This window comes from Mycena indigotica, assembly GCF_014461135.1.
Source record: "Mycena indigotica strain 171206Taipei chromosome Unknown Mind.scaff0009, whole genome shotgun sequence".
NCBI classification, from domain to species: Eukaryota; Fungi; Basidiomycota; class Agaricomycetes; order Agaricales; family Mycenaceae; genus Mycena; species Mycena indigotica.
Window position 1 is genome coordinate 3,782,146 of NW_023503008.1, and position 13,506 is coordinate 3,795,651.

At 51.0% G+C, this 13,506-nt stretch overlaps 2 protein-coding genes across 2 annotated transcripts; both read left to right on the forward strand.

Moving 5' to 3' along the window:
* Positions 1 to 3,185: 3,185 nt before the first annotated feature.
* On the forward strand, positions 3,186 to 9,609 carry MIND_01096100 (Kinesin-domain-containing protein; the record flags this gene model as incomplete). Its single annotated transcript, XM_037367530.1, has 9 exons — positions 3,186 to 3,225; positions 3,277 to 3,904; positions 3,951 to 4,359; positions 4,410 to 5,240; positions 5,293 to 6,218; positions 6,290 to 6,880; positions 6,928 to 7,039; positions 7,086 to 9,303; positions 9,353 to 9,609. 9 exons carry the CDS (start codon positions 3,186 to 3,188, stop codon positions 9,607 to 9,609), a joined length of 6,012 nt encoding a protein of 2,003 aa, XP_037216924.1.
* Positions 9,610 to 11,570: 1,961 nt separating this feature from the next.
* MIND_01096200 (NAD-P-binding protein) lies at positions 11,571 to 12,928 on the forward strand (the record flags this gene model as incomplete). The annotated part of the gene is made up of 10 exons (XM_037367531.1): positions 11,571 to 11,717; positions 11,769 to 11,833; positions 11,891 to 11,982; positions 12,033 to 12,155; positions 12,206 to 12,369; positions 12,422 to 12,470; positions 12,519 to 12,649; positions 12,696 to 12,728; positions 12,771 to 12,794; positions 12,842 to 12,928. 10 exons carry the CDS (start codon positions 11,571 to 11,573, stop codon positions 12,926 to 12,928), a joined length of 915 nt encoding a protein of 304 aa, XP_037216925.1.
* Positions 12,929 to 13,506: the final 578 nt, after the last annotated feature.

Genomic DNA, 13,506 nt, shown 5'->3' on the forward strand with positions numbered 1-13,506 from the left:
GTTTGTGGTTGTCTTGCAGTGGTACCAGATCGGCATGTCTCGCTGGATGCTGTGGGATACCGCTATCGCATTTAATCCAACCTCATATTTCTCACCGGTCTTTATCATTCTAGCTAGGTCGGAGCCAATGTGCTTGGCGGAAGTTTTCGGCCTCCAGTTCTGCAGGTACGGGTTTGTTCTTACTTCATTTTCTACTGACTCATATTTCTTGCTCGTGTTCTGCGCAAGGATTTCGTCTGCCGCTAGAGCCCATGTGGGTCTTTCGGGGCCGAAGTCCAAGTACCGTTGTAGCCATGTTATGTCAATTGCCTCGTTTCGGGCGACAATGTCGAGTAGATTGCGTCCCCCTTCTGATACTGGTGCGTATATCGTCTCCTGGTTGATTGAGACATGGGTTTTACCTGCCCATAGGAAGTTTCTAGCTCGTCTCTCGAGCCTTTTTTCAACTGCTGGCGGCATACCTTGTACTGTCGTAAGGTATTGTGTCATTCCGCCTATCACCATTTGTACGATGAGCCGACGTCCCTCCATAGTTGGGTTTCCTCTCTCCCAATGTTCGAGAGCTGCGTCTATCTTCTCAAGCGTTCGCGACCAGGTGTCCATCTGTTTGACACCATTTCCGACCCAAGCACCTAGTGTCCGTATTGGTTCTCCGTCTACAGCCACTTTGATTCCGTCCGGTATTTTGGTGCCGTCTATCCCATTCACGGTCCGGTTTTGGATTACTCCATCTCGGTGAGTTTTTCCCCCAATTGGCATGATCTCTGTTTTGTTCCGGTTGAATTTTGCTCCAGATGCAGCACACCATTTATCTAGTATGTCCCACAGCTTTCTCCAGTCGTCCTGATGGTTCAGGTAGACCATCGTGTCATCTGCAAATAGTGTCGTTATCACTTTCTCTGCTCGGCCTTTGACTTTTATCCCTTCCAGCATCGATTTTCGCAGCGCTTCCGCCAGTGGTTCAATGGCAATGTCAAATAGTAGGCATGAGAGGGGGTCGCCTTGGCGTACACCGCGTGTTACTCGGAAGGGTTTCTTGCTCTTCTCGCCGTTAATAAACACGTAGGTTTCGGCATCGCTGTACAGTGCCTTAATTGTGTTAATGAAGGTGTTGGGGACTCTGCATTGCCTAAGCGTTTGCCAGAGGTAGTCATGCTCGATTTTATCGTACGCTTTTTCTTGGTCTAGAGCTACGATTACTCCATTCTGTTCCGTTGCCTCTGCGAGTTCTATGATCCTCTTGGTGAGCCATACTTGGTCTCTAATCTGTCTACCTGGAACAAATCCCGCTTGGTCTGGGTGAATGAGGGTGTGTGCTACTCTCGCGAGTTTAATCGTGAGCGCTTTTGTCATGATTTTGTAGTCTGAGTTCAGAAGTGAAATCGGGCGGAAGTTCGAGATGTCGGCTTTGCTATTCTTTTTGTAAAGTGGACACATCCAACTTTCAGAGAATCTCGTGTCCTTGGCCATGCCAAACTCTTCAATGTCGTTGAACACTGCTCGCATGGCGTCAATTATGTCAAACGATGGTTTGCTCCCATCTTTCATTGTCTCGTATCTCGCATCCATCTTTTTCCATATCTCATAGCTTATACCATCCAGTCCGGGAGCTTTGAAGTTCGCGGACATCTTCAGCGCAATCTTGACATCGTCCCTTGTCAGTTTCTGAGCCAGCTCGCTGGCTTGTTCATCAGACAGTTTGCGTTCCACCTGTTCCAGGGCGGCAGCAATGGCAGTCTCACGGTCATCTGCGGACATTTCCTGTCGTTCATCCTGGAGCTTCTCATGGTATATTCGTGCCATATTCGCCATCTTCTTTGAGTTGGTCTCGTACTCGGGCGTCGCATCAGGCTGGTTTGTGTTCTTTTGCAACCTGTGTATTGTGTCCCGTGGTTTAGCTGGTTTGTTCAACTTTGACCAGTACTTGCCAATCATCTCGCCTAAGAGGCGATTTTGGACTTTGAGCTGTCTTCGCCTTGACGGAGCGCAATTTTGACTCTTGGACTTGGATATAGTGCAACTCTAACTCTCACTGAGAGAATAGCAACACAAACTGGCCATGGTTAGGAACTGTCCTCGAGTTAGTGTGTTCCTCCAAGCTGGCACTGGCGTCTGTACTGTCTGTTGGTGGGACTCGACCCACTCGAACTTCGTTCCTCCGCTATAGTGTGCGACGACATGCACTTTATCTGAGTGCGTCTTCTCGATGTCTTTGATTTGTACAATCTCAACCCGTCCTACATTCCTAATCCCGGTTCACTGGTAAGGCATTCAAGTTCCCACTGAACTGCAGTGACCTTTCGAATTCGTTCAACCAAAAGGATCCGCCTCATTGAGAAAAGTTGGGAAAAGCTAGACGCCCTCGGCCGGAAGTCATTGTCTCGACTGTTGCTTGAGCAGCGCCTCGATCCCATGGTGTAAACGAACTTGAACTAATGTCTCGACATTCATTCGAACGCACATAGATCCTACGGCATTGAAGGCTATACTCAACAAGACTGGCTCTACTTACCCGACACGCTTCGATACCGCGCCTTCGACGACCGCCAAGGCTTTCAAGATCTATATATCTGGACACTTGCTTAAGGCCTATGGATCAATCGTTTAAAATTCGAGCGACGACTCATTCTGCCGGTGATCATTAACGTTCTAACTTCTCAGGGATGTTTACAAGCCGCTGGAGGGTCAAGTTGGAGGCGCAAGCGTGACTAATCTTTTGGTGTTAGTGGGTGAGCCCAGGTGAGCCCTAAAATGCTCGTTATATCATTCAAAAAAGAAAAGAGTTAGACAAGCTCAGACACTGCAATAAGTAACCACCCGTCCACTCGAATCTCCGAGCCCGTGATGGACTTGGAGGCGTCGCTGCACAAGTACACGAGCGAATATGAGGGATCCAATGTGCTTCAGCGCGTCCTACTGTCGATGCCTATACCACAACAAGGGAGAGCAAGGCTTGGGATCACGTGAACATCATTTGGGCTTGCTTCAACACTGACTCTAGCAATTTTGTGCAAACCGCATCTTAGAGGACACGGAGCGTCTAAGTATTGAGGTGGCAACAGGTCGCATACTTTAGAATATTACCATTTACTTCTACTTGGAGCTCAGATGATGGTGTATTTTGCAGAATATTTGTCATCATTAATTTCATTTTCCCACGGGCTCATCGTTTCCTCAGGTCGGTCATGGCACCCTCAGGCTCGTCGGCGACGTCGGTCCAAGTTGGTGAGTGAACTTTGTGAGATGCTAATAAACTCCCCAACTCATTTGCAACAGCCCTCCGGATTCGACCACCCACCCACCAGGACTCGACTTCCATCCCTACCCGTTTCCAACGTTCCGTTATCCACGCTACCTCTTCAACTTCCGTGTCGGTCGACCCTGTAACTGGGCCGACGACTGGAGGACCCGCCCCAGCCGCTTCTTCTGCCTCTGCTGCAGCCGCTGGCAAGAAGCAGGTTTTCTCCTTTGACCAAGTCCATGGCCCGCCAGCAACTCAACACGAAATGTTCACCTCCACCGCTCTCCCTCTTATCTCCCGATTCGTGGAGGGCTTCAATTGCACCATTCTCGCGTACGGCCAGACAAGCAGCGGGAAAACACACACCATGACCGGTATTGACCTCGATGCGGACCCCTCAGACCCAAACAACGGCATGGGCATCATTCCACGCTCCATCTCCAAAATATTCCAAACCGCCAGACAACTCCGTGACGAACGTGCTGGGGCCTGGACTTATAACATAAAGTCGTCTTATATCGAAATTTACAACGAGGACCTTATCGACCTTTTGACTGACGACACGGGTAGACGCGAGGTGCAAATTAGAGAAGACAAAGATGGCCATATCATATGGGGTGGGCTCAGAGAGGTGCCCGTCAAAAATCCCAACGAAGTCATGACGTGCGTTCAATCTGTCCCCTCGTTTCTCTGTTCAACTGGTCCACAGCCTGCTTCGTAAAGGATCATCTATCCGTAGGACGAATGAAACCGATATGAATGCTCAATCTTCCCGCTCACACGCCATTTTCTCCCTCACTCTTACCCAGAAGAAGTATACTGGCGGTGGCGCTCCCCCTCGCTCTTCCTCTCCTCTTCCTCCAAACGGCCGCTCTCCATCAAGACTTGCTCGACCAGGATCAATGTATGCAGGCCCAGGAACTTCACGTGTGGCTTCACCAACTGGTGGTCGACCACCAACGCCCAGTTTTGCTTCTGCAATGGGACGAGGTGGCGGTCTACGGCCCTCTAGCGCTCTAGGCCATGCCGGAGACCGTTCCGGTATGGACGATGACGGTGGCGAATGGGTCACCATCGTTTCAAAATTCCATTTTGTTGACTTGGCTGGCTCAGAACGTGTGCGTATCTGCATTTGATTGATTTAGAACAACGGCTTAAGCATGGACAGTTGAAACGCACAGCTGCTGCTGGAGAACGAGTGAAGGAGGGTATTTCTATCAACAGCGGGCTACTTGCCTTGGGCAATGTCATTTCTGCTCTCGGCGACCCTTCTCGTGCAAAATCCCACATGTCGCATGTCCCCTACCGTGATTCGAAACTAACGCGGCTACTTCAAGACTCCCTCGGAGGCAATGCTCATACTCTGATGATTGCCTGCGTCAGTCCAGCAGAGTGGAATGTGGGCGAGACCGTCAACACTCTGAAGTATGCCAACCGTGCGCGGAATATCAAGAACAATGCAGTCGTCAATGCGAAAGAGGATGGCTGGGACGATGTCGAGTGGTTGCAAGGCACTGTGCGTCGCCTCCGCCAGGAGCTCAAGACCATCAAAGACGGCGGCGTTGTTCCTTCCTCCAATGGTTCCTCTGCCGAACCTGTCCTAGAGGGTGCAGGCAAGAAAGTGCTTGCTCAAATGACGGAGTTACAGAACAATTACGAGGACCTGCGGGGAAAATTCGTCGAGCGGACAGAAGAATTGACACGATTGCGTCGTGAATTGGGTGAGCGACATCGAGGAAGCACTGGCGGTGCCATTGGCGGGACTGGCAAGTACGAGGAGATTGTGGGTCCTGTAATCGAGGAGTACGAAAAGACCATTTCGGCTATGGAGGCCGAGTTAAACCTCAATCGGGCGGCTTTGAGGCACACGAACGAGATGGTCGAAGAAAAGGAGGAAGAATTGGCTCTCGTCTCTGAACGACATTCGGCTACCGAATTATATGTCGAGGAATTACGAGCAAGAGTGGCAAAGCTTACCGAAAGGGAGGCATCGACTGAGGTCTGTTTATTGCGCTGTCGGCAAAGGTTGATTTCTGACTGATTGAACACAGGCATACGTACGAGATCTGGAGGAGAAGATGAAATCGTACGACGAGAGTTCAATCACCTCAAGCGAGTCTATGACGGATTTGCGGCGCGAAGTATCCAAGTATCGCGACTCGGAGACTCATTCTGCCAAGTACATTGCAGATCTCGAGGCCCGTCTTGCTCGAACAGACGAGTCTGTCCTCGCTCTCCAACAAACCATAGAAAAGTTGGAATCTGAATGTGAAAGGCGCCGCGAAGAAGTTCATCATCTTCAAGCGCGACTCGACACCCTCCGAGACGATGGTGACAATTGGCGATCTGATCTCGAGGCCCGTGAACGCAAAGTCAAAGAACTGGAAGAAAAAATGGTCGAGTGGGAAGCCAAGAAAAAAGAGGCTGGGGCAACACGTGAGCGGCTCGGAGTAGTTGTGGGTGAAATAACACAAGCAAGGAAAAGCTTGGAGGTTGATCTAGTCAATGGGCACTCATCCAGCGGGAGTGCGACCCCCGCTTCAGACGCAGGAACACCATTGGCCTCTGTGGCACTCATTCCGGACGCTGCTGACAAGCATCCCGACGAAGTTCAACCGGAAGTTAACCCAGCTGTCCATGACCAACTTCTTTCTTTGCAACAAACTCACACAGCAACGTTGGCTGACCTTGCATCAGTTACTGCCAAATATCGTGATGCCCTGCGCGAGATTTCCGATCTTGCGGCGCAAATTCAGGAAGCGAAGCTTAGCGGGCACAATGCGGAAAGTAGCCATACCGTTCCTGATTCACCTGCATCCGAGACTCCAGTCGAGCGGCCTGTCGAAATTCCGCCTTTTAGACGAAGAATGACAGGTGGTCGTTCGCGCGAATCCAGCGGTAGCGAGTCACAATACAACTCTGCTGGAAGACGACTTTTTTTCCGGCAAGCGGCCTCTACAGAATCGCTCCATCAGAGGTGTGTAATATTATTTCTCTGCTTTGCTGGGCCCCAGTTTGGCTGACGATGAGCTTCTTAAATGGGCAAAGGTCGCTTTCACAATCGCAATCCTTATCGCAGGAGCTATCCTCGGTGCACTCGCGCAAAACCTCTGTTTCGACGAGTAGCAGCTCGCATTCTCCCTCAAATTCTCACTCTATCCCATCCCCGTTCTTGTCGCCACATGGCCGGCCCAACCTTTCGATTTCGCTTCCGAATACCGCTGCATCACCTATTCAACTGACAAATGAGCGGTCTGTGCATAGTTTGGAGAAAGAGATCATGCGATTGCAAGAGGTCTTGAAGGAGCGCGAGACCGAGATTGCTTCGCTTGAAGGGTCTCTGAAAGAGAGCCAAGCCCAAACTGCTGCAGCGGTTTCAACTGCTGCCGTTGTCAAGACCAACGGCGTAACCGAACACGAGCCGGTCACCCCCCCTGGAAATAGGTCTGAGGAGGATATAGCTGCCAGCCGGATTCACCTTTCTCCCAAGACGATCAGCCAATTTGACACCATTCGCCGGAGCATGAACCACGATCAGACCCCGGCAAGTGTGACGACGGACACAGAGTCAGAACTTGGTGGAGGTTCAACATTTTCAGAGCACGACGAGTCGCTGGAGCGGCTTAATGAGCTTATGTTGTGAGTTGACTTTTATTACATTCGTGTCTGGTGTAATAATTGGCTAGATCCATGGCACAGAAGGAGTCGCATCATCGCGAGATCGTGGATGGTCTTACCGAGCAACTTACTTCAATCCGAAGGCAACACGATGACTTAACGGCTCTCTCGCGAGACCAGGTCAGTTCATCCTCATTTTTCAATGTCGTTCTAATGTTGTTTGTAGGCCGCGAACATGTCAGCAGAAATCGAATCCCTCCAAACAAAACATAGTGATGTTCTGGCGGACCTGGAACAGGCCAAGGAACGCGAAAAGAATCTTGTTGAATCACTGGAGAGAACTGTGGGCGAGCACGCCCAGGAGATCGAAAAGCTGCAGACTGAAATCGACAACGCAAAAATGGCGCATGAGAAGGCAATCGAGCAACACGATAAAGAGCTCCAGCAACGAACAGCTGACAATGATGAAGCGCTTGCGCAAGCCCAGCAACAACACGAGGGTGCTCTGGCGAGACTCGCAGCCGAACATGCTGAAGTTCTGAAGCAGAGGGATGCCGAGGCCGCCGCCGCTCTCCAAACCACGGAGGGTGACTATTACGATGCCTTGACTAAGCTTCGGGCCGACCATGCCACCGCTTTGGAGTCACATGCTGCTGAGTCAGCTGTCGTTTTGGAGAGACTGCGGGAGGAGCATGCTGCAGAGCTTCGAGTCGCAGAAGTTGCCCGAGAAGGGTCGTTGTCCGAGTCACAATCCTCGATGGATCTTGCATTGAGGGAGCTTCAAGACGCTCACGCTGCCGCCGTCAGTCGGAAAGAGACCTCCTTTGGCGAGGAGTTGAAAGAACTCAAGAACGAGCACGCTCGGGCACTGACGACAAAAACCGAGGACCACGCACTCGAAATGGACAAATTGCGCTCATCACATGAGGGGTTGGTTGCCAAGTTGAAAGAAGAGTGGCGTGTAGAGAGTGAACAACTCAACTCCGCATTGGCTGCGTTGAAGGCAGAGTCCACCGCTGCGTCGCTCAAGGCTAGTGCAGATTCAGACAAGGCAATCCAGGCGCAGAAGGAGTCTCACGCCGCTGTTCTCGGGGAAATCGAAAAGGGACACGGTGACGAGGTTGCGGGTCTCAAGACACGACACGACGAATCCTTGCGGGCGTCTCTTGCCGAGTCAGAAACGCAAAAAGCAGCACTTGTTGCCGCCCATGCTCAAGAGATAACCCTGCTCAAGTCGCAGCATCAAGAGACGATCGCAGAGGTGAACACCTCCGTTGTTAGCCTGCAAGCTGAGCATCGTGAGGTTATGGAGACTTTGAAGGCTCGTCACCAAAGGGCACTGGACGATGAAAAGGTTCAACTCGTGGCAACCTTGGAGGACCTCAAAGCGCAACACTCCAAACAGCTCCAAACTCTTCAGAAAGACCGCGATTTGCTTGCACAGGAAATCGAGTCGCACAAGGCCGCAGCGGAAGAATTTGGACTTGTCCGAGGCGAGAAGGATGCTCTTGTCAAAAGTCTGGAAGAGCAGCTAGCCACTGTCCGTGCCGAGCAGTCCGGATTTGAGGGACAAGTTGCACAACTCCGCGAAGAGTTGGATCGTGCCCAGAATGATCACTCTCAACAAGAAGAGCTGCAAAACGAGATTTCGAAGCTTAAGCAACAGCTGGAAGACAGTCAGAAGCAACACTCGACTCTTGGCGCTGAACGAGACGATTTCGAAGCCGAGGCCGCTCGCCTCAGAGGAGAACTTGCTCAATCGCGTTCCGCTCATTCTTCTATCGGTGTCGAAAAAGATAACCTGGAAGCTCAAGTTGCGAAACTCCAGGCGGAACTCCAGACAACTCGTGATGAACAATCAGCGTTGATTCAGGAGGCCTCGAAGCGAGAATCTTTGGTTGGAGAGCTTGACCGACACCGGTCTATCTTGGCAGACATCCAAGAGAATCTTCAACGTGTTAAGGACGAGAAGGATGTTCTTCAGACCGAAAAGAACCGCTCAGATACCCTTGTCCGTGAACTCCAAGCACAAGTGCTTGCCCGTAGCTCCTCTCCGCCTATCGGTAATGGCCGACCTTCTCGCGCTACTGCGCTACCTGCCATGAAGTTGCCTCCTCCCACACCACCTCCATCTGTTCCTCCCCCGCCTGCTCCTCGCACTAATGGTGATAGTATGTCGTCCCATACTTCTGGTGTACCTTCATCGTCTTCCCGTGATTCGCAAGTCGAGACATCTGCGACCTCAGCACCCTCTCAAAACGGTTCCGTCTTGTCCGATACGAAGACTGTTGCCCGACTGGAAGCGCAGAACAAGCAACTTGAAGAGCAAGAGGCAATGATCAAGACGCTCAACAAGCAACTAACGCACTGCGAGAGCGATCTCCAAACCCACATGGATCTTGTCAGCACGCTAGAGACGTCACTGGGTGACTCCGAAAAGAATCGTAAATCGCCTTCTTCTGACATTTTTCTCATCTAACTGCTTTTTTACAGTCCGAAAAGCCCGTATGCATGCAACTGAACTAGCCAGGGAGCGGGATACACTCAACACGCGGATTGAGACTCTCCGAACTGAACTGGACGATGCCAAACGCGAAATTACGAGCATGAAGAGTTCTGTGGTCCAGGAGAAGCAATCGTATGAACAACGGTTGACGGAAGAGCGCAAGGCGAAAGAGCGCGCCCGTCAGGAGCTGGACATGCGAGTTGACGAAATGCAAAGACGCAAGTCCAAGTTCAACTGTCTATAACCCCTCGCCTCGAGACCTTCGTTCCTTTCTTCGACTTCATCTCACACTCTCTTCTGCATTGCATCCAATTTCACGCTCCTTTGCTCATGGATTTCGGCCATCCCCATCCAACCCACTCGTTCGTAACCTTATTCGTGCTACCATTACTCTACTTGTCCACTAGGTTACAATTCGCATTGCTTGGATACCCTTTAGTAACAGTACATATGACTCTGTATCTCTCTCCTTATGTTTCTATATTGCGGAACCCAAAGATTATTGACTCAAGGAATAGTCGGCACGACCGGGCCGTTTTCCGAACGCCGATCCCAATTCTTATCCCTGCTCAAGACATACGCGAAAGAGTTCATCTAGGTTGTTTAATACAAAAAGAGATAACTATTGCTTCAACAGGTGACACGGAACTCGACGCTGTCGGAATCGAGTGCGAGGTAGTTTCAGTACAAAATTGCCGTGCCTTGCAAAACGGAGAAGTAGTAATTTGGCTGGCGCTCACCGAAGTTAAACCTGAAATCATCAAAAGGAGGGCCCAAATAGACGGCGAAAGATCCGCCGTGGAGCATGGACGTTGTGGCTCTCCATGTGCCGTTCGTTGTTGACATAACCCAGCGGAGGTCACTGAACAAACAGGTCTTATTTGCCTGTGAGCAGGTTGCCTGATTGAATCTCGTCCGACTCGAGAGCCGATTCAAAACAGGTAGACTGATGTCCACCTCCCGTTCATATTAACGCCACATGCCTCCGACTCGGACCACCTAAGCCGCTCTACAACGACCCAGGTGGGGAATACGGGACTGGATGCGTCAACTGTCGAGGTCTCTCTTCAGAGTTGTCAATCTATTGAGGAAATGGGGCTCTTCGTGTACGCTTTCCGGCTTCACTGTTAAAACTATGAGAAGAAAGAGGTCGTACTTTGGTTGACACTCACCGGAGTATGTAAACCCAAACCAAATAAACGGCGAAGGATCCGCCGTGGAGCATAGACGTTGTGGCTCTCCATGTGCCGTTCGTTGTTGACATAACCCAGCGGAGGTCACTGAACAAACAGGTCTTATTTGCCTGTGAGCAGGTTGCCTGATTGAATCTCGTCCGACTCGAGAGCCGATTCAAAACAGGTAGACTGATGTCCACCTCCCGTTCATATTAACGCCACATGCCTCCGACTCGGACCACCTAAGCCGCTCTACAACGACCCAGGTGGGGAATACGGGACTGGATGCGTCAACTGTCGAGGTCTCTCTTCAGAGTTGTCAATCTATTGAGGAAATGGGGCTCTTAGTGTACGCTTTCCAGGCTTCACTGTTCAAACTATGAGAAGAAAGAGGTCATACTTTGGTAGACGCTCACCGGAGTATGTAAACCCCCAAAGAGGGCCCAAATAGACGGCGAAGTATCCGCCGTAGAGCATAGACGTTGTGTCGTTTGTGGTTGACATAACTCAGTGGCGGCAGACGACAAGACGGGGTGAAAGAAACCTGTCACGTTGGTCTCAAGGAAAACTTGAACCGCATATATGGTGGCGGCACGGATGTTTGAGGCATATCAGTAATGCAATCGAACTTGAAAGAAAGAAAGACAATGCTCAAGCCGTAATCTTTCCAAAATCATACCCTTTGATCCAGCGCTTTCCACTGGTCCAGATTGTACATCCAACTCAGAATGGTAGAAGGAACGAAATATTTTGAGTTGATGTCATAAGTAGCTCGTGCCACTTCCTTTTGCCCCACATCCCGATCGTCTGCGCTTGTGCTGACGCCCTACTATTCGACCACGACAGCCTTTCACAAGCGGCATGTCCGCCTCGAACGTCGAATAACGGTGGGGGAGGTGAAGGAGAATGGGAAATGGTTAAAATGGAGGAGAAATAATGGCGGCAAGGCGATGAGTATACCGGGCCGTCTTCCGAACGCCGATCCTAATTCTTATCCCACACTTGCAAGCCTTGAACTTCCACGCGTTCTATGGCGACTCTTCGTGTTTTAGCCCGGGTCGCACTCCCTTCCACCACTCGTGGTCGCTTTGGGGCCGCGGTAGGCGTGCCCGGAAGACTCCTCAGTACAACCACAGCCGGCGCCAAACCCTTGCCAATGTTCTCAATGGAGGGCAAGGTGCTCTTGACCTTGTCGGTTGGTTTGAACAACGGCTCAAATGGTTCGTAGGTATGTCTGGTGACTGGCGCAGCCCGGGGTCTGGGCTACGAGTTTTGTCGTGCCTTCGTCTCCTCGTCAGTCCTATAGTCCATTTCGAACCGCCGATCACTGAGCTAACTCTGCTTATTCAGGGGTTGCACCTCACTCGCAGTCCTTGATCTCGTGGAGGCGGATGCCCGAGCCAGTGCGGAGGAGCTCAAGACATACGCGAAAGAGTTCAATGGTTGGTCATCTAGGTTGTTTAATACGAAGAGGTAACTATTGCTTCAACAGGTGACACGGAACTCAACGCTGTCGGAATCGAGTGCGACGTGTCCTCTGAAGTCTCAGTGCAAAATGCCTTTGCAGACACGCTCAAGACTTTCGGGCGGGTGGACGCTGTCGTCGCGTCTGCTGGTTCGTTTATTTTTCTCTTCTAGAATTCCCATATCAACACGCGTTGGTAGGTATCGTGCACAACCACTCTGCCTTTGATTACCCAGTCGACCGCTTGAAGCGCCTCTACGACATCAACGTGCATGGCGCGTTCTTCACTGCCCGGGAAGCCGCAAAAGCCATGATTCCGCAAGGAGGCGGGGCAGTGGTGCTCATCGCCAGCATGAGTGCCAATGTTTGTCGTTCTTGACAGCTAACTTGACTGTGTGCTCATTCCTTTCTCCTAGATCGTCAACGTTCCCCAGCTGCAAACGCCATACAACGCATCGAAAGCCGGTCCGTGCCATGTCATCTGCCCAACCCCACTCTGCAGCTTTTTTTCAGCGGTCAAGCACATGGCGTCAAGTCTGGCCGTCGAATGGGCCAAGCAGGGCGTGCGCGTCAACGTCCTCAGTCCCGGTTACATGCAAACGAAGCTGCTGAAAACGGTCCTGTCCCACGACACGGAGCTCAAAGTAACCACTTTTCTCTTCAAGCAAACACATGCTGATACGAGCATAGAAAACATGGGAGAGCCTGACGCCCATGGGAAGGGTGAGTATTCAATCTATTGTCGCGTATTACTGAACTGCGCAGCTCGGAAACCCAGAAGATCTTGCTGTATGCTCCATGTTTCCAGTCTATTCGTCGTGCTGACTGCTTTGTAGGGAGCGATAGTGTACTTGTGCAGCGACGCCTCCAAGTTCATGACGGGCTCAGAGATTCGAGTGGACGGTGGTTATTGCAGTGTCTGAGCTGGGAAAACACTTCGGCGGTAGAGAGACATGACAAATGCTAGTAGATGGTCCGACAAATCCTTGTGTTTAGCGCTTTTCCCGATTCAACGTGCGACGGTTGGACAAAACTTTGAACCAACTTTATTTTTTCACTTGGCGGCAGGGCGGCTAGTCATTGGAGGAGTGTTCTGGTTTTACTCAATGCTCGAGCCAGGTATAACTTGAGCAGTTGACTTCTCTAAGTGGCCAGGAAGACCAGAGTGATCATTCTTGCCGGGATTGGTCCACCAACTTTCACAGAACCACCCAGTACCCGTCGTGCCCTTGTTCGATTTGAAAAGCACATCAGTCTACATTTGGAGCAAAAGTACAGGTAGTGAAGATTACAAAACGAGCTCTCTAGGCAAACAACGCGATAGAGTCCAAGTCAAGCACATGTCAGAGCTCACCCAACGGCAGTTGTACCCCTCCTCCGACTTGACCTTCCAGAGACTTGTATTTCTCCTTGATATCGTCGATGAGCGGAGTAAGCAGTCGCTCGAAGGATTGATGAATGGCAGAGAATGGTCTTGACCCAGTCAAGTAAACGGTTCCAA